Source organism: Trachinotus anak, unplaced genomic scaffold, assembly GCF_046630095.1.
Source record: "Trachinotus anak isolate AG129_WGS33_773 ecotype Australia unplaced genomic scaffold, CSIRO_AGI_Tana_v1 ptg000021l, whole genome shotgun sequence".
Classification (NCBI taxonomy): Eukaryota; Metazoa; Chordata; class Actinopteri; order Carangiformes; family Carangidae; genus Trachinotus; species Trachinotus anak.
The window spans coordinates 21,880,266-21,899,205 of record NW_027273872.1 but is presented as its reverse complement, the minus strand read 5'-3'; the positions used below and the strand labels follow the sequence as shown (position 1 = coordinate 21,899,205).

At 41.6% G+C, this 18,940-nt stretch overlaps 1 protein-coding gene across 1 annotated transcript in view; it reads right to left on the bottom strand.

Annotated features, from left to right (window-relative positions):
• The window catches only part of gpc3 (glypican 3), a 109,742-nt gene extending 91,124 nt beyond the window's left edge, over window positions 1–18,618 (bottom strand). Inside the window, exons 1-3 of the mRNA XM_071457175.1 lie at window positions 18,060–18,618; window positions 13,915–16,604; window positions 4,251–4,412 (exon numbers count right to left, since the gene is read on the bottom strand). Coding sequence (XP_071313276.1) covers window positions 4,251–4,412; window positions 13,915–14,071 — 319 coding nt within the window. The 5' untranslated portion in view covers window positions 14,072–16,604; window positions 18,060–18,618. The remainder of the gene's footprint in view (window positions 1–4,250; window positions 4,413–13,914; window positions 16,605–18,059) is intronic.
• Window positions 18,619–18,940: the final 322 nt, after the last annotated feature.

Sequence of the window (18,940 nt, the reverse complement as noted above, 5' to 3'; positions counted from 1 at the left end):
TATACTATAAAGAGATCAGCTATAAGGCTCATTAGATTGTCAAATGGCATATTTCTACACATGATCCACGCGTCATTAGAAAGTCCTAATGCCTTACCTATTTCCTGGTATCGATCTTGAAGGGGCCTAATGTTAAAGCTGCCTGTCATCTTACTGCTTAAAAGACAAAGATAGACAGAGCGATTACTTTTTCTATTGTTTGGAGAAGCTGACTTCAAAAGGGTGAAAACCTCTGGTGTAGTCTGAGGCTTTGGAAAGCAGAGCAGGGCAGGTGGAGCTGGATGGAGAGGGGGTGCAAGGATAGAGGGAGCACTCAGAGATGGGAGATAGAGGGCTGGAAAGGGGAGGCCCTTTGATCTCTGGCAGGAGTGAGCGCTGAAGAAAAGAGACAGAGAGCAGCAAAGAAGATTGCAAACAAGACATGCACTCAATTCCCAATAGTAGCATGAACACAAGAGGAAGAGGCAGACGGAGGGAAAGATAGAAGGACAAAGAAAAGTCGAGTAGATTGAGCGAGACAGAGATGGAGAGTGGATGACAGAGAGAGAGAGAGAGAGAGAGAGAGAGAGAGAGAGAGAAAGAGAGAGAGATAGGATGAAAATGAAGTAGAGGGAAACAGATAAGACCAGGATGTTAAAAGGATTTGAGTCCGGGGGCTGTTTGGGGAGTTCTCCCAAGTCCTATGCTAAAGCAATTAGTACTGAACCCTTCTAGGAAAGTGCAGCCAAACCACAGCAGCAGTCTCTAACATAGTTAGTGTGTAACAAGCAAGTCAAACCCCATGGTCCCCATTAAACCTCAAGTTTTAATTAGCATGTCAGGATGGTGCTGCGTTTCACAACCCATGAGTGTGTGTCCTCAAAAAAGTTGGCTCAGTGAATCCACACATCCCACTTCAAGTGGAAACCCCGAGACAGTAAACAGAGCCACGTTTCACAGCATTGAAAAAAGGCCTGTGTATGGTGATAACAAAAACCCAGCATTTAATGTAAAAGGGATCTTTCACAGCAACTGTTGCTAATGTGGCTGCACTGTGAAAGAAAAGTTCCCCTTTGTTGCCAGGGAGTTTACTTGAAACCAGCTCCTTAAGTTTACAACTAAACTACAACTAAAGACCAAGTGACTATTGTTGTACAGTAGAAATTATAAACTTCAAATATAGAGAAATAGTAGCACAAGTAAAGAAACTGAAGTGACTCAGCAACATCTAGCAAAGGTTAACTAACATTAGCCACAAATAACTACTCTTTACACTTCATATTGGTATTTAGCTGCAAAATCAGTGAATAAAGTGAACAAAGGTGCGTTTTGTTGCGTAAGAATTGTACTTCATTTGTAAGAAGACACATTATTTCCTCTCTTGAAATTCCAGCAGCCCACAAGAAAGAGAATTAATTCCCCAAAAATTCAAAGTGCACTAGCTTCTTCAAAGTAAATGTTTGAATGTCTGCTGGAAGAAAGAACGCTTTAATCATAGCCATGATGAGACTTTTTCTTGGGGTGGGTAGTCGTCTACAGCTGCAAAAGGAGCACCTGCTTTGAGCCAGATCAGAGTGGTCCTGCCACTGATTTCATTATCTTACTTTCAGACTGATTGATTTCACTTTATTTATTGTTTTGGTTTTTTTTAAAACAGGGACACTGCACCTTAATAAACAGTACTGTGTAGAGTGGTGCAGGGATGATGTTTTTTTGTGGGCCAACCTGGAAGTTGGCGTCACCAACCACAAAAAGGGATTTTTACATAGGATCATTGTTGAAAATAAGTTGTGTAATGAACGTTTATGATACTTACACATTTTGTTCAGCTTCACAAATCATCACCATCTTTATGATTTTGAAGCCAGTCACCAGAAGTAAAAAGCTAATGTTAAGCTATAAACAAACTATACCAAGGTCGCATTGTCTCCATCACTAAACCGTTTGCCAACCATCAAAAAAAAAAAAAAAACACCAGAAGAAGAAGAGCCAAACCAGTGCAGATCCCAAAGAAATCTCCCCACCGTGTCTGAATAAACAGCCACATCAGTAATAAATTTGAAACAACACATCGAGTTGAGGCATCAGACCGGTCTTCTGAAATATCTGTGAGTGAATGATGATCACAAGAAATCATTAAGAAAGAGTCAGACCATGAACCAACAATCCACAAAGTTCCTCCACCTAAGTCAAACTCACGGCATATACACATAAAACATATACTCACATTGGTTTCTTATCTTTTAAAAGTATTCTGTAACTGTATATTAGTAATTCATAGTAATTCATGTAGTTTGAGAAGCGGCAGTGATTTGAGGCTAGGATGGATCGTAGGAGGAGGTTCCACTGAAAAATCATGCTTTGGGACTGAGAACTTCATTTAAATTCAAAATTGAGAACTATGAATGTGACCTAGTTCATTTTAACCTTTGTGAACTGAACTTTGAACTAGTTCTTCTGAAGTGTAAACTAGCACAACACTGCTAACTGACGTATTTTATGTTGTAAAATAAATTGTGAAAATGTGTTAACACCAGACCTTATTTCAGGCATCTGACCAAAAACCCATTCAAAAAGCCCACAGACTTTTAAAGGTGCTAAGTGCTAAAATGCTAACTAATTTGCAGGTTTTAGGACTTGTTCCTGCAGCACTGTATTGTACCTGAGCTAGCAAAAAGCAGTTTTTTGTCTTACTCCTTGTTTCATTGTCACTACGCAGTTGTAAACTGGACTAGTGTACGGTAGTATGGAGTATTAGTACAATTTAACATCTTGGGAAATACACTTTCCTTCAGAGAGTTAGATGATAAGCTACCACTATCATGACTGTAAGCGAGTTAGCTTATCTTAGCAGACTGTGTACTCTGTAAGATAAGCTAGTTAGCTTAGCTTAGCAACTTGAATTTTTCAAACACTTGAGAACTTTAACGGGAACTTTATATATTGTACCTCAAACACTGATCTGACAACCATTTTGGTGACAAGCAGTGTGGTGGGAAATAGGTGGAAAGCTGATATACACCATAAAAGACTAATGTATGTTAGTGTGTATAGGTTACGTGAGGACCTGGGTCGTGAGGACCTGGGTTGTGAGGACCTGGGGTGTGGTGTTCTGGCTATTGTGAAATTCTGATAACTGCCAACAACATGACGTGACTGGAAAACTGCTAAGATTCCCAGAAGAGTAAAATAATGGTACCTGGAGAAGGGTTGAAGAAAGGTCGAGATACTGTGTCGCTCCCATGTTGTGATGGTGGAAAACAGGATATGGTGATACTGCCAAAGGACTAGTCTTATCCTGTTTTGGTCAGCTAATAAAAGCATGGACCTCTGACTGTAAGATGGTTTTTCATATATTCGGCTGTCAAAGAAGTGCGTCAAGTTGGCAATAAAAGCCAGCTGCAGCTCTATGCTGTTTCTCTCTTGTTGTGTTTTAGAGTCTGAGTCTATTCTTCAAATTAGAAGTTTTCAACAGCAGCAATGAGTAGATTAAAAGAATTTTGTACAACTTGGTACCAGTTTTTGTTTAATTTCGCCTCCAGCGCAGCCTCAGTTCTTTAAAGCAACGATTCAGCAAGGAATTGCAGGTTTGATAGTGTCACATATAGTTCTTATCTCCCTCCCTCACCGCTAGCCCAGGTGTCATTTCACTGTTCAGTCACTTTGAGCAATCACCTGCCTCCTGCACCTTCTTGTTCTCAGCTGACAGAAGTTGAACCTCAGCATCTCCAGGTTTGACATTTTGTGCATCTTTCACATCATTGCTGCACTGAGCTGTTATTTTGGCTACTTCTCTTAGCTTGAATCAGTCCTACCAGTGAGTCTCCTCCGACCTCGCTCACCTTCCAGGACCACTACTGAGTGGCGGTGTGTTTCACTCTGTGAATAACAGTTATCACTGACTGCACTGCACCAAAAATCTCAGGAGGCTGTCACTTTCTGGAGCAACGTGTCTGGCACCAACAACCACACTACATCTAAAGTCACTTAAGCCACACGTCTCTGCCAGTCGAACATTTAGTAGAACAGCAGCTGAACGTCTCATCCCTGTCTGCGTGCATTATGTTGCTGCTTTCTTTACATGTGACTCACTGCCTGGAGGAGTGAGCGGCTGATGTGAACAGGGATGTGTAGCCAAGAAAGTGGATACCGACTGTGTTGATTTGAGGTGCGTGCAATTATCAGTTTAAAATTGTGATTAAGGTGTTGTTTCTTCTGTGTGCCAGTTAGAAGTTTGAGACAGGTTTGGACAAACTGTATTCACTGCTTACCTTGGAAAATGGCAGCGTTCTGGATGATGAGGCGTTTGAGTTGAGCACTAACGACCTGCAGACCAGACTCCATGTTGCTGCGTGCGGCTACCTGATACCGCTCCTCCATCTTCTTGGAACAGCAGGTTGGGCCTTTGGTTTGGCAAACCTGCAGATCTGAACCTGGCAAGAAATCAGGACAGGAGTCTGGATGAGCAGGGGGGAAGGAGCCGGAAAAAGCTACTCTTGTTTAATTTTCAAAAACAGAAACTCCTCTTCCTTCACACACACACACACACATACACACACACAAACACACACACACTGGCGGAAAGATTCAGCAGCATCCTCTGCATGCTAAACACAGGAAACACTATCTCCAGCAGATTTTGCAGCCCTAATGAGCATATGATTATTATGTGGAGGCTGTGTTATTTAGCAGGGTTGAAGTCAAAAATAAATTGCTTCTTTTAAAAAATGTGTCATTTTGATGCACATTCAGGCAATACACCAAGGCTGTGTTCTCCTCAGAGATCAGTTTGGTCAACAGAAACTTTCCCACCACTCGAGGCTACACTTTTCACACTGAGGATCAAAAAAAACAAGCATTTTTTACGCACAAATGGGAGAGCTGGGAGCAGTGCAGCGTGCAAACTCAGGTTTCAGCGTGATTTTCACTATGTATGACATAAAATAAAAAAAAATAGCCACCAGTAAGATTGAAGGTGATGAAACAACATCTCTGCACCTGGCCACACACACTACAGGTGAGAAATAATTGGATTCTCAGAACTCTTTTAAAAGGTGCAGATGTAAGCTGCCGTAAAAAAAAAAAAAAAAGAAAGAAAGAAAACAAACTATGGTTACAAGGACGTTTCATTTGGGCGATGTAGCTGTACACAACCGGATCAAAGAACAAACACCCTGAAGAAATTCATTTAATTTAAAAAAAAATCCCAGCAAGGAAGGAGATAAAGACTATGTGGTTGGAATTGAGTCTGATCAAGGATAGCGACGGAGCCTCAGCTGCTGCAGCGGTGACGGTGACTGAACTGCAATTTTGTGTAATGATGGACTGAAGGACGTCTTTTATAAAGAGCTGTTCATTCTTGTTTTGACGTGTGAACATCCCTCCACTACGACAGAGAAACAGTGTAAAGATGCACGAACTCTGTTCTGAAAGTTTGAAAAGGAATTTATAATGTAGTTATTATTAAGAAGGTCTTTACACAATCATAACTTCACAAAAGAGACACAACATACATGTCTGTGAAAAAATGCCTCTTTAGAAAAAGTCAAATGGGATATGAACTTTTTATATGGGAGCAGTAAATTCCAACTTTATCCCCCAATCACTGCTTTGTGGTGCACACACAGACACAAACAGGGCACAAACATCTGATGTTTAGCTCCTGTGAAAATCCCTCTCCTCTGTGCTTCCCCCTCTCAGTCTGTCTGTCCCATGTGGCTGCTGAAAGCTTCAGTTGAGACTGGAGTCGTAACGTGCCGAGCTGCGACGAGGACTTTTCTGCAGGCTCTGCTGCCTAAGAGGCGTTAGTGACAAGGGCCTGATTGATGGCGTGGTAAACAAAAGTCAGGGGAGCCTGCCAGCTTCAGCTGCTCGGGGTGCGGAGGATGAGGAGACAGAAGCTGAGGGATGGAGAGCTGGGAGTGTGAATTTAAATATATATCGTATACATACATACATATTCACACTATATCAGAAAAGTCTTGATAACAAGCGTGTCAAAAGACAAAGGAAAGGCTTTTGTTGAGACTGAGGGTTTATCTTAACATGAAAATCTCTGCTGGTTTGATGCTTTGTCTCCTTGAGACCTTCAAACAATAGATCTTCAGAAACAGAGCTCCAACTGGAACAATGACAGCGGCAGGCATGGAGGGGAGTTAGACCAAGAGGAGGTGCAACAGAGTGACATCCTGATAATTAATAGGTAGTGGGGAGTCAAAGAGAGAACAGCTTCAGCTAACTCCCCGCTCACTCCGGACTCCCATCAGGGTTTAAGGTGCACAGTCTAATGAGTGAAACAGGCAATAAAACTGTCACACAGCACCTTTTGTATGCATACTGACAGGCTTAATATCTTAAATCAATACCGACAAAGGACTCCTGACAGATAAGATCAACTTAATTTCAGACTGCGGGGGCAAAATTATTAAGCTGTCAATAGCACCCCAGGTGAGGTGAGCGCGGCCCAGGGAGGGAAAGAGACGGGGATTTAGCAATTATCTCCAGCAAAACAGACAGTTTCATCTGCACTTTTGTCGTTTTGCAGATGATAAATGCGTTTCATTACAGAAGTTCCACAGTGGTGAGGAATAAGTGAAGGTTTCGGCAGGGAAACGATTCCCCGTAGAGTTTCACAAATAATAAAATCACACCGTCTAAATAAAGCCTTCTTTCTGACTGACAGATCCTTTGGGAATAAGCTTCCTGCTTCTCCTTTTTGCTTTAGGCTCAGCTCTCTTTCTCCTCCCCCTGCTTTCTTTCCTTTTTTCTTTTTTTTTTTGTATCCCTTATCATCTGTGCACAGTTTTGTTCTGAGCTTGTTTCACTTCACCCACCTTGAGCTTAATAGAAATCAGGCGCTGAGAGCACCTTCAGTCTGTTATTAGTTAATTAGTCGATTTTTGTGTCCTGATGGCCAGTTCTCTCAAACACAATGAAGACAGACAACGTGTGAGCAAGGAGCAATTTAGATGTAAATTTGCCCAACATACAATCTCAGTTCAAGGTGACGCCTTTAAATGATTATGTACTTTCAATCAATAGTCTGACAAGGGGGGGCCGACAATTCAACATGCAGAGCAGCCGCTGTTTTCATGAGTGTCAAGGTCTGAAGGTCTGAATGCCTCTTTAAGATGGCTCTGATCACAGTCTTTGGCTGCTTCTCTCACAATAGGAAAGTTTTAGTTGAAAACTCGAGTGAGGGCTCAAACAGTCCATGTGTACACACAGACGACAAGCGGAGTCCCTCTCCTCACATCTTTAACAAGCTCAGGGACTCCAAGCCAGGGGACAGAGGGGAGCCACAAATACAGTGAGTATCTCTCAAGTTTCCCAGAACCAATTAGAAAGCTATCACTATGCAAGTTTAATGATGGAGACCATGGGGGAAAAACAAGTTGTATTAAGATATAGAATATGTTAAAAGCTGCTCATTATGAGCATAAATTATACATCAGCTCCCAGTGTCGAGTGGAAGCATGTGGGAATCCTTGGCTTCCTCTCCAGGGCAAAATAAGCTGGTGTCACTTTGTAGAGACAATAAATGAAATAAAGTTCGCGCAATTTACAACCAACCTAAGGAATAATAATATCATTAGCTACTGGGGGTTACAATTGTTTTAACGTATTTTTAGTGCTTTGCTCACTGCTCTACTTTTAAGTCGTTTGATGAAGCAATAATTTGGGAGCTGGAAGCATGAATGTGAAAGAGTTTTTAAAGTGTACACACAAAACACAAGAGCCCTTCATTAAAGAGCGTATTTTTCAAAAGAGAAAAACTGAATCAACAAAACACAAATCAGTACTTAATTAGACAAAAAGAGCTGTTGCTACAGGTCAAACTGATCCACCTATCGGTTGTGTCCGGTGTCATTTAAACAGCAGGAGCGTTTGTTCTGTGTTGTTCATGATAAACAACAAGCCTGGATGACCTCACCCTGCAGCTAATTACTGAGAGGTTCACTTCCCCTGGACCTTTTTTTTGTCATCCTGCTAAGAAATATGAAACAACATGGAGCTATTATTGTTTCAGCTCACAGCCAAAAAAAAAAAAAAAGAAGGAAAGAAAGAAAGAAAGAGAAAGAAGAAAACTCTTCTCTTGCACTGTGCAGGGGTTTCTGTTGAAATAAGTGGCAGCTGTCACCTCAGCCTCCAGCAAACTAGTATTACTCTTCCACTTAGTGCGAATGTGATGCTCCTCTCATGAATCAGGTCAGCTGCTGCTGTCAGGGATCAACCACGTTCCCCGCTCGAACCGCCGCTGACACTGATGGAGACCGTTTCACACTCATGTCCCCGGGTAAGTGCTGGGCTCTGCTCCCGCGCCTCTCGCACACACATGACGGCTCGGTGGAGTGACCTGACACCGCTGCCTCCATTTCACCTCCAGACACTACAACCACCCACAGCAGCAGCAGCCACAACAAAGAAATGAGTGGTACTACTCCTACAGCTGTGTGAGAGTTTTTTCATATCTGTGCTGCAATGTTGTTTCTCTGCTCTCACTTCTTTTGAATCATGCTGGAGGAGAGAAAAACTTCAGCTTTTGTTTTTTTTTTTTTGGTTTTTTTTTTGGTGTTTTGCCCCTTGACACCACATGCAGCATTATTAGAATTCAGCTCTGCCTTCCTGCGGACATCTCCCTGAATCAGCCACCTCCCCCGCACAATACTCCATATCAATACAGGCTCCCTATCACACAGAGAGCGAGAGAGAGAGAGAGAGAGAGAGAGAGAGTGATACTTCCCCAGTCAAATCACAGCTAGCCATCCACTAAATTTAATTTCATCAATCTTTCATTTGCTGAATGCCTCAACGAAGAACTCGTGTTAAATCCGACTGCACTACAAGCCCCTCTGTTCTGCATTTACATGCCGAATTTTAAGCAAGCACAAAGTTCAGAATAACAACTACGACTGAAAACCTTCTTCTGTATAAATTAATGACAAGGATATATTATGAATGAGGCATGACCAAAACACAAAAATGGACTAAATATAAGAGAAGTGACGGCATATTTTTTTTTAAAATCAACTCATTAAGACATAAGTGGAAGAGCTGTGATTTATAGAAATCCTACATTACACACACTGCACCATAACTCTGTCTCATTACGGATATCAATTTAGATTTTTTTTTTACATTACTGTACTTAAAATGAATTAAAAATTAATAAGAAAAACATACATAGTACAGTATACAGTACTGTATATGTTGTATATTGGTTTGTATCTCAATCTTTTTTTGTAGATATTTATGAATGAAATGATCAAAATTCTCACTTTGGTTGCTTTAAAAAGTTCGATCAGTTTTCGGTAACTGTAACAGTCATTTTTCCTTAGTATAGAGTTTTTATATACAGCTTGTGTTGTTTTAATGAACTTGCATATATAAATCAAATATATATTGTTAACATATCTGGTCACAACCTGTTATACCATGTAAAAATTCATCATAGATATTTTAATATATTTAGCCTACATATGCAAATTTTACAATGGGTATTTTATTTATGTAATAAATGTATATCTTCATAAATCCAGAGGATGTACATATGTGATGAAAATATATCCCTTATAGGGGACAAACATGGTAACAGCACTCTTGATATAAGGACATATATGCCAGATATTACATTAATGTGTGGACAGACTTAAAAAATGATGAAGCTATCCTTTAATCCTCTGAGAAAAACATATTCCCAACGTGTGCTCAGTATTAGCACCTAGAGTAAAATAAAGCAGAAATGAAACAAATTAATCAGATTTTCTTCACACCCCCTAAACCCTCATAGTCCCAGGGAGATCTCAGGACCTCCCTTTGTGAACCGCTGCAGTTAAACAGAATGGGATGTGATTTCAGGACTCACAGCCAAAGCAAAGCACTGTAATTACGTGAGGCTTTGCCACGTATTTAACTGCAAAATAATTTTATAGTGTTTTGATTTGCACAGGACAAATATCCTACAATCACTTCAGATAATTCAGCTAATGGAGTTGGACCTGCAGTGAGGACGTCGCATGGCCTTGGCTATGGCACATGAAGTTTTTTATTTCGTAAATCTGTGTGAAGACTGTGAAGACTCCTCATATTTTGGTTACATAACGGTATAAATCCAGAGATTAATGACTCTGACCTTGTAAAAATTGTGATTCATTTAATGGAATAATGCAGTGGTTCCCAGCCTTTGTTGACTGTGACCCCATTATCTAAAAGTCTACCTATTTTTTCCTCTTGTATTACATTGATCATTTTCAGAGGTAAAACTATCAAGCAGGTCACAGAAAGAGAAAGATTATAGGAAAGTCTTAATTAGATGTATCACAAGCATTTAGTTTCTGCTGGCTCATGTGGCCCAGTGTGGGGGTCCCAAACTCCACTGGAATAATTTAATATTGATTGTTTTTCACTGTGCAGTTGCAATATCAAACACTGCATCATCAACAATAATCACATTTACTGCTTTCACTCTTTCTAACACATTAAAATATATTTGGCTTTTGTGGGTGATTTTTCAGTGTCAGTCTACACATCCACACAGTAAAGGAAAAGGAAAAGTAGCTACTGCAAGAAAAGTTTCATTACTTTTAAAATCTTGCATAGTCACATGTGTGCCGAGCTTTTCCAGTTCCAACCTCTGTTTCTCTTTTTAATGAGATAACTGTAATAAAAGCTGACTCCCTTTGCTGCTCAAACGTCAGGTTTCCTGGTGGAGCTGAAAGCGACTGTGCTGACCAGGTCTCTCTTATTTAGTAACTGCAGTTTAACCAGCCTTTATGTTTTCTTTATGTCGTCTATCACTAAGATCAGTCCAATTGATTTCATCCTCTTCAGCAGTTTTCAGAAGCGAATCTTTAGTGCAGCGATCCAGATACTCCTCACACGGAGCAGTGACAAAATCTTCTATCCCTGCCGTGATACACTAGATTTAAAGGCCCAGCAGGAAGAGACCAAGAAAGAAACAAACACACAACAGAGCAGCCAGTGTTGCCCAGGTCAACTAGTGCACAATGATAGTGTCCCCCAAATTAATGTGGAAGTCTCCCTCTACCTATAGACTGCAAAGAAAGTGTCCACACAAACTGAGTAACAGGCACACACAGGCTGGAGAGGGTCGACACACAGAACACACACATTTAAATAAATGATATTCCATCAGTTTCCTGTATTTTATAACTTTCTTTATATCCAGTGATGACACTGACTTGTCCATCATGATGCTTTCCAATATTTAAACATGCTTATCTTCCCATTGTATCTCATACTTTCAGACCATACGTTATATAATATCGACATATTGACAGGCTTTGGGATTGATATATATTTATATAACATATATCTTCAATATAAGCATATATAAACATACATATATGTATGGGCTGGACATAAATTTCAATATATTAAATCATTCCAATTTCTAATAGGTATCATATACAATTTGTAAATGTATTTCATATATTATAACTCAATAAATGTGCAAATATCACATTAGCATATGGGAATAGTCAGGAGACCATGTGAACACAGACCCATTTTACTTGATGTTATTACTCCTCCTGTTCACACTGGCCATTAAAAGAACTGTGCTAATGCACGGTCCATGTTCTGTGCAAAAAAAATGTAATTTGAAAGTTTATCTGAAGCTAGTGTGAGGCTTCAGTAGTCAGAGTTCAGCACATCAAGTGGGTATCTTCTAAAATCTTCATAAAATTCATTCTGTGTGTTTTCCAGGATAGTGACCCTCAGTTCAGCTGCAGTGACAGGGAAGTAACACAAAGAGGGAATGTTGTACTAAAAAGGCTGATAGTGTTCATTTTTATAAATGTATAAAATCAGAAATGATTATAGAAAGCAATTACTTCACATGAACAGGGATTATTGTTTCAAGACATACTTGAAAAACTGTGAACGTAGCCTTTAAGCGCGCCTGTACAGGTGCAGTTACATCATTCTGCACGAATCATATCTAATGACAAATCTTAAAATGTGCGGATGTGTAAAAAGTTCTGTCGGCACCAATCACACATTCACAACATATGAAAATCCTCTGTATTTACCCATGTTGTACAGATGGGGGCTCTGCAGACAGAGGCAATGTGTTATTTTCTTCAGCAGACTCCAAAATAAGGTTTCTAGGAAATATCACACAATATCAAGCTGATAAAACAATAATTAAGTGTGTTATTCTGGCTGATACAGAGGGTTAGGTGTCTCCACCAACAAGACACAACATTAGTGGTAAAGGTTTAGGAAACCCTGTGACACACCTATCCAGAAATCTTGTCTTTACTGTACATGTATGAATTCAGAGCTTCATCAGGACCAGCTCACTTCATGAAACCTGAATTTATTCTGCAACAGAGGATCCACTGGCATCAAGGGAAAGTGTAAACCAAACTATGCCCTAACTCGCTGGGATGAATTGTCCTTTGGCTGACTAGTGAATTGATTTCCAGTGTAAGTAATGGTTTTGAGCTGTGTGTGTGTGTGTGTGTGTGGTGTCCACCTCAGACTGTTCAGCCTCAGATTTCAGGAGGCTAAATAATTTCTCTTGGCCTGCTGTGATGACTATCCCCTTCGGCTGGCAGATAAAATGCTTGATGGCCTATAGGTGGAGGGCGTGTGACTAAAGAAGGATGCATGGAGAAATGTAGGGCTCAGTGGTTGCAGCTGCATGCACCCACAGATGGCAGATTAATATGTGGTAGAGGAGGCATGACAAAACATGCTTCAAAGCGCGCTGCACATCTTTGCTGCTGATTGATTCGAGGCATTTTGCGATTGGTCACGCTCTCTCATGTTCACTGAGCATTTAGCGTTATTTGGTAAACTCTTCTAAATCAGGTGGGAGTGAGATGAGTAAGAATCGCACACAGGGAGTAACGGAGAGAAAACACTTAACCCGGAGCCCTTCCCTGTGCTGACATGACACCAAAACACCCAATTAACATTTTGCAGCTGGCTGTGATTCGGCCACATGAGAGGGATCTCCATTTACATACTGAATCAGAATGCATGCAACAGGCTCCAGCAGCACATCAACATGCTGCATTTTGCAGAACAGGCTGGGGAGTTGTTCCTCAATCCCTCAGAGACCTGAGCTTTTTCACCTAAATCCACTTTTTTCAAAACACGTCCCTTCCTCACCGGAGATGGAGCCAGTGACATTTGAGCTCCAGGGAACAATAGTTGTCCTGTTTGGATAGCTGCATCTTTTATAAATGGTTTCCAGGGTGGTCACAATTCATATCACGCCACTAATCTATATTCTGTGACAATGCGGCTCAGGAAAAGCTGCCAATAAGAGACCAGCCTGGAACAAGACTGTTAATCAACTCTCATAAAGGAAGAGTGCTGATCTTTTTCTTTGTGCGCACTTCATCATCAGCTACAGCAAAGAACAAGCCTTAAACTCAGCAGAAGATCCAGACCCATAAAACAAATACCTGCAACAAGATGCTGATACCTGCTCTCCATGTTTCAAAGAACCAAACAAATCAAAGCTGGGTGTCAGGAAAGGTTACCTGGCTCCATGTTTGGATGACTACTAGAACTAACAGATTCTGTGAGCTGGTTATTTAATAGCTAACTGTTAGTGTGCATAATTTAACCTCCTGTTTTAACAAGATACTTAACGTGGCCAATAGATTTTTCAGAGCAGGTTGGTAAATGTTCAGCCAGAGGGATGTAGAGTGTGTGTGGGTTGGCTCTCAGTGCTGGTACTGGAGAGGTCAGCAGCCTTGAAAGAGCTCGACGGCGTTAGAGAACTGTTGTAATGGTAATGTCCCCTGAAACTGAACAGTGGAGATGAATTTGAGTGTTTACAGTCAGAGCTGGACTCTATTTTAGCCCACAGAGGCGCAGTTACCAGACATCATGTGCGTAAAGCATGGAGTTACAGGCTTCTGCAGCTATAAGCGTAAAGTTGATGAGAGTTACCTGACACCGGGGTTTCGGGGACCCATTTGGAGCCCGGGTGCAGAGACTGAAACACTGTGCGCACCTGCTGGCAGTTTGGCTCCTGTCCGCCGGGCAGGGGGAACAGCTGGAGCAAGGCGCACAGGAAGAGCGCACTGTGCGCTGACGAACCAACCATGGCAGCCGAGCCAGACACAACGGAGCAAACGAAGGAGCTGAGATGAACTTCAACACATTAAAAGTTACAGGAGGATCCCACGGCCGTGCTGATGAGGTGAATCTGCAGCTCCTGGATCTGCTCGGCTCAGCATCCTTCCGCTTTTTTTTTTGTTTCTCCTTAACCGTCCGTCCCAACGGAAAGCTGCTCGGCTGCGCCTCTTGCTGAAGCTCCACCGATGCTGAGAACTTCTGAGCCCCGCTTCACTTGCGACACTGACTCCTCAGCGAGCTGCGCAGACGAACGCGCCCCGCAGAGATGTGCGCGCTCCCCCTCCAGAGTGCGCGCCGCGGCGTGAACCCGCGCGTATTACGAGATCTCCCCACGCGTGTGGCGGCGGTGATGCGCGCTGCTGCAGGAGTGGCGATGTAGCCTACTGTCGTGTTGGGTGGATAGCACTGTGTGTGATAGGATGCAATCAGGACGCAGAACCTGCAGTTTCCTGTTCACTCAACAGAGGCGAGTAATGTGGCCACGACACGCACATTTATTACAATGAAAATGACATACGCGCAGTGTGGGAGCTGAAAAAGAGCTTTTATTATTCAGCCACATGGAGAAAGTGAACAGAAAGCATGTGAAACAGCCAGAGAGAACATGTCCACTCACATCTTATCTTTAATAATCCCATAAACCTCATTCAGTAACATTACCTGGCAGCATCTCTTTAAAACCTGATCGTGTCTTCATGGCTTTCTCACCTTGGACAATTACTTCACTTCCACTCTGCTCCAAAGAGCCAATAAAGTTGAAATGGTGCCATCTAGTGTTCAGTTTCCATGTCAGGCACCACCGAGGCCGACATTTGTAACTCATCATCTGTGCAGACTGGCAAAAAGTTCACTAAGTCTGAGAAAAGCACATCTGTTTTTGCAGCTCCTCTAAAACATCTCTACACTCATTAGCACAACCTAATGAATGCGTAGCTGTTCACAACATCTGGCGGATTGCAGATGGATACTGTGCAATTTCTTTCAGTGTGTCTAGTGTTGAAATTGCGGAGTCATCCACCCGAAAACAGCGAGACAAAGAGCAACGTCAAAGAAACTTAATGTTAAAATGCCTGTTGAGTCAAACATGACTGCAAACAGAGGAGGGGAAAACAACAGCTGCTCTCTCCTGCCTGCAGTGAATGAGATTTTCACTCTTTCAAGTGTGTTCATCAAAGCTCGGGAGAACAGAAAACAAAACCCATATATCTCTTTCTTCAGCTGCGTGTCTGAGAAACAGAGAGCTTTGCATGGATTTGCACAGCAGAGACTGGCAGAAGCTGAGAGCAAACCAACAAAACTTACTGTAAACCCAGCAGAGCTCCAGCTTCAAATACCAGGAACTCGGTCTGAGGCATGAGGGAATGTGACCAGCAATACCTGAAGTGCACAAACTGCAGTAGATGAGTGTGTACTACCTGCACTGTGAGCACTTTTGAACTGCAGAGTCAACAACATGCACAGCTTAAGAGTCAGAAAGTCTTGAGTCACTGAAGATGTCTGAGGGGGAACCTGTGACCGGCACACAAACGCACCGATGAGTGCAAATAAATGTCTCACAAGTCGACAGCAATTTATTCACCCTCCTGTTTATGCAAAAACAAGACACTCAAATGTTGACATAAATGTTGACAGTGAAATCATACTGAGGAAATCATGATATAGTAGTTTATCATGTACATAAACAGCTTGCTGTTTATTACCATACGTTGTGTATACATGCATTCCAGTCATAAGAACTGGTGTATGCTTTAATCTTGCACAGTGACATTGTCTTGTATGTTGTGCTGCTGATGATCAAATACTGAATGAGAAAATTAATCGTCAATAGTAATAATAATTGTCAGTTAAAATGAAACGTGAATTGCTGATCTCTGTTTAATCACTGTCACCTGAATGTTTCGTGTTTTGCACTGTTAGTGACAGAAAATGTCAAAAATGTCAATGTGACCTTAAGCTCTTGCATGGGCATGTTTCACTATTTGACTTATTCTTCAAAGACTGAACAACTGTTTGTCTATAATTGATAAGTTAAGTGAAAGTCAATTGAGTTCATCAAAAAACCAAACAGATTATGCAATAATTAAAATAATCCTACTGCTGCTATCCTTGAAATCTTTAACACTTTGTTCTGTATAACAGCCGTAGGACCAGTGAAGATTTCTTTAAATCATTTCATTAAAGCTACAACATGCTGACTTGAGCTAATAGGAACATTTAAAGAAATAAAATACATTAGTGTTGTAAAAAAAAAAAAAAAAAAAAGGCATTTCATCACTGATGAAGTATTCTCCAGGGCAAGTGTAGTGACAAATATTTCCGACGATGAATAACAAGGCCTCCAGCCAGAAGGAGCAACTAGGGCAGTAGATGCTGAACTACTTCACTAACTACACTAGATGCACCTTAGCTGGAGGCCCATGTGAGGCAGGGGAGTCTGGAGGAGACTGATGTACTGGACTACTTCCAGCTCCTCCAGGCAAGATACTTCCAGTCTGGACCATCTGAAACACAACAAAGTCAATTGAAAGTGGCAAAGGAGTATAAATATTTATCCTGATCCTATAACTCACTGTTGGAGAATGAATACATGATTTGCAAGCTGCAGACGTATGAAGGTGTTTGTACTCATCAAAAACTTTACAATCAGGGATGTAATATAAGATAAACCAAACTTCCATTACAGATGGTCAATAAAATACCGTAAAACAAAGAAACCACTTTCTATAGTAAGAACAAATAACTGCAGTGGAGTAAAAACCACATTGTTTCCCTCTGAAATGTGGTAGAGTCCAAATACAAAGTAACATAAAACAGAAATGGTCACATTAAGCAGTACTTAACAAATAGACTCAGCACAGTACTTGAGTAAACGCACATAGTTACTTTCCATCACTGAAAGGTCACAGTTTCATGAGAGACGGAAACATTGTGGGGAAATATAAAACTTCAAACTCTCATTGATAGTGTTGCTGATTGACACATGTATTCACAATACAGTGCCAGATGCTTTCTTCCATTCTACAAAGAAAAGGCAAAACTTTTGAGGTTATATTTTATGTTTGTAAGCTGTAAATGTCCACAGGCTTCAATGTGGAGATATATGGAGACTGAGAACAACGATTCGCTGCCTGTCCGTGTAAAACACACACTTCAAGCCTCCGCTCTCAGAAGTATGGTCACAAAAACTTAGTCTCAAGCTTTCAAATCAGAAATCACACAGTATTATTTGTCGATCATCACCTTGACACGAGCTTTCACAGAGTAATGAGGATGTGAACAGCGCGCCTCCTGCAGCTTTCAGCAAAGTGGCGCCAACAGCCTCTTGTGATGTGATGATGAGCGCGTCAGCTCCCGACGATTAAAAAATGGATCACAATGGCAACATCCGCTTTTATTCATTACGTAACAACCACAAACACCAGCAGCTGTAAGAGGTGGGTGGATGCAGCTGTAACTCTTTATGGATTATTAACACAGAGCCTGGATGACCTCAATGTGCCAACACACCGAACAAAGACTTCAGCACCTCGGTTTCAAGTAAACAAATCAAACTACCGGGACCACAAAAGTACAAAATACAGAGAGTATTATATCTTTATATCCTAAAAACTGGCGTTAGCTCTACACGTTAGTGCACAGGACGGGTTGGACATGCTTTCTATTTCTCTTAAAGACATTAATAGTGCGATAAGGCGAAGTAACAATTTTTCAAGATATAAAAACTTTTCCAACAGACAACAAACAACCCGCGGCGATGACGACACACGTTACACACGTTTTCCAGTATTAGAATAAACAGGAATAAACAAACCCTGGCCAGCCTACCTCTGCACTGTGTAGGCGGTCATTCACCTGAATGAGTCCCCTTAAAGAGGGAATACGAATATATATATGTATATATAAACACACACACACACACTGAGAACTCCACTCTACTCTATAATAAAGCTCTGTACCTCTCTCCGCAGATGTTGAATCCTCTGCAGTCTTCTTTTCCAGCCTTCTGCACAAAAAGTTTTGTCATGCATGAAATTGTGAGAGCATCTTTTTTGTGATGTTTCTCTCTTTGTGGGGGTGGGGAGAGGCGCAGTCTTTGCGGATGTCGTCCTTAAGTCCTCTCAGCAAACATGGTATCCCTCGCATTCTGTCATCAATTTCAGACCTTTCCTCTGCAGCGGCATCCCCTGGAAACTTTTCCTGCAAACTGGGAATGTACAGACTGAAGTGAGAACAGTTGTATGAAGCCCATCTCGTCCCTCCATTCAAGCGCCGTGCTGGTCACAGAAACCCAGGAGGCTTGTGACCTGTAACCTCTGTAAACCCTGCCCCCACATAGCCTCCTGCTGTCTGCAGGAGCACGTCCCTCCACCTTCCGCCTCCCATGCAAACAAATACTCTACAGCATTGTTTTTGCAACAGTGAACTTTACGGAGATCCTAACCAACAAGATGCACAGGCTCCCCAGTGCATGGTGCCCCCCCCATCACTGTGGGAACGGGCTGCGGCGTTGCCTTACTTGCCTTCTTTCCTGATTGAACTTTAACCTACTTTCCCATACTGCCTTTTCTCTGCTTCTGCAGGCTCTGATTGGTGGAGTTCAAGAGAAACAAAATTGCAGCTGCCCATTTTGACTTTATTCATTTCAGCCAGTGCGTTTGATCTCATGAAGCCTGCTGCTGATAGAAGGGGAAGGTTAATTATGGCCATTAACACTTTAAGCTCATTTCCAGAAATCTAGGGTTACTTCATGGAGGGAGGATAATAGTGCATTGTGAATTTAGCTGTAAATATATAGGTTTTGCACTAATTGTGATTGACCTGCACGGAGACAATAGCC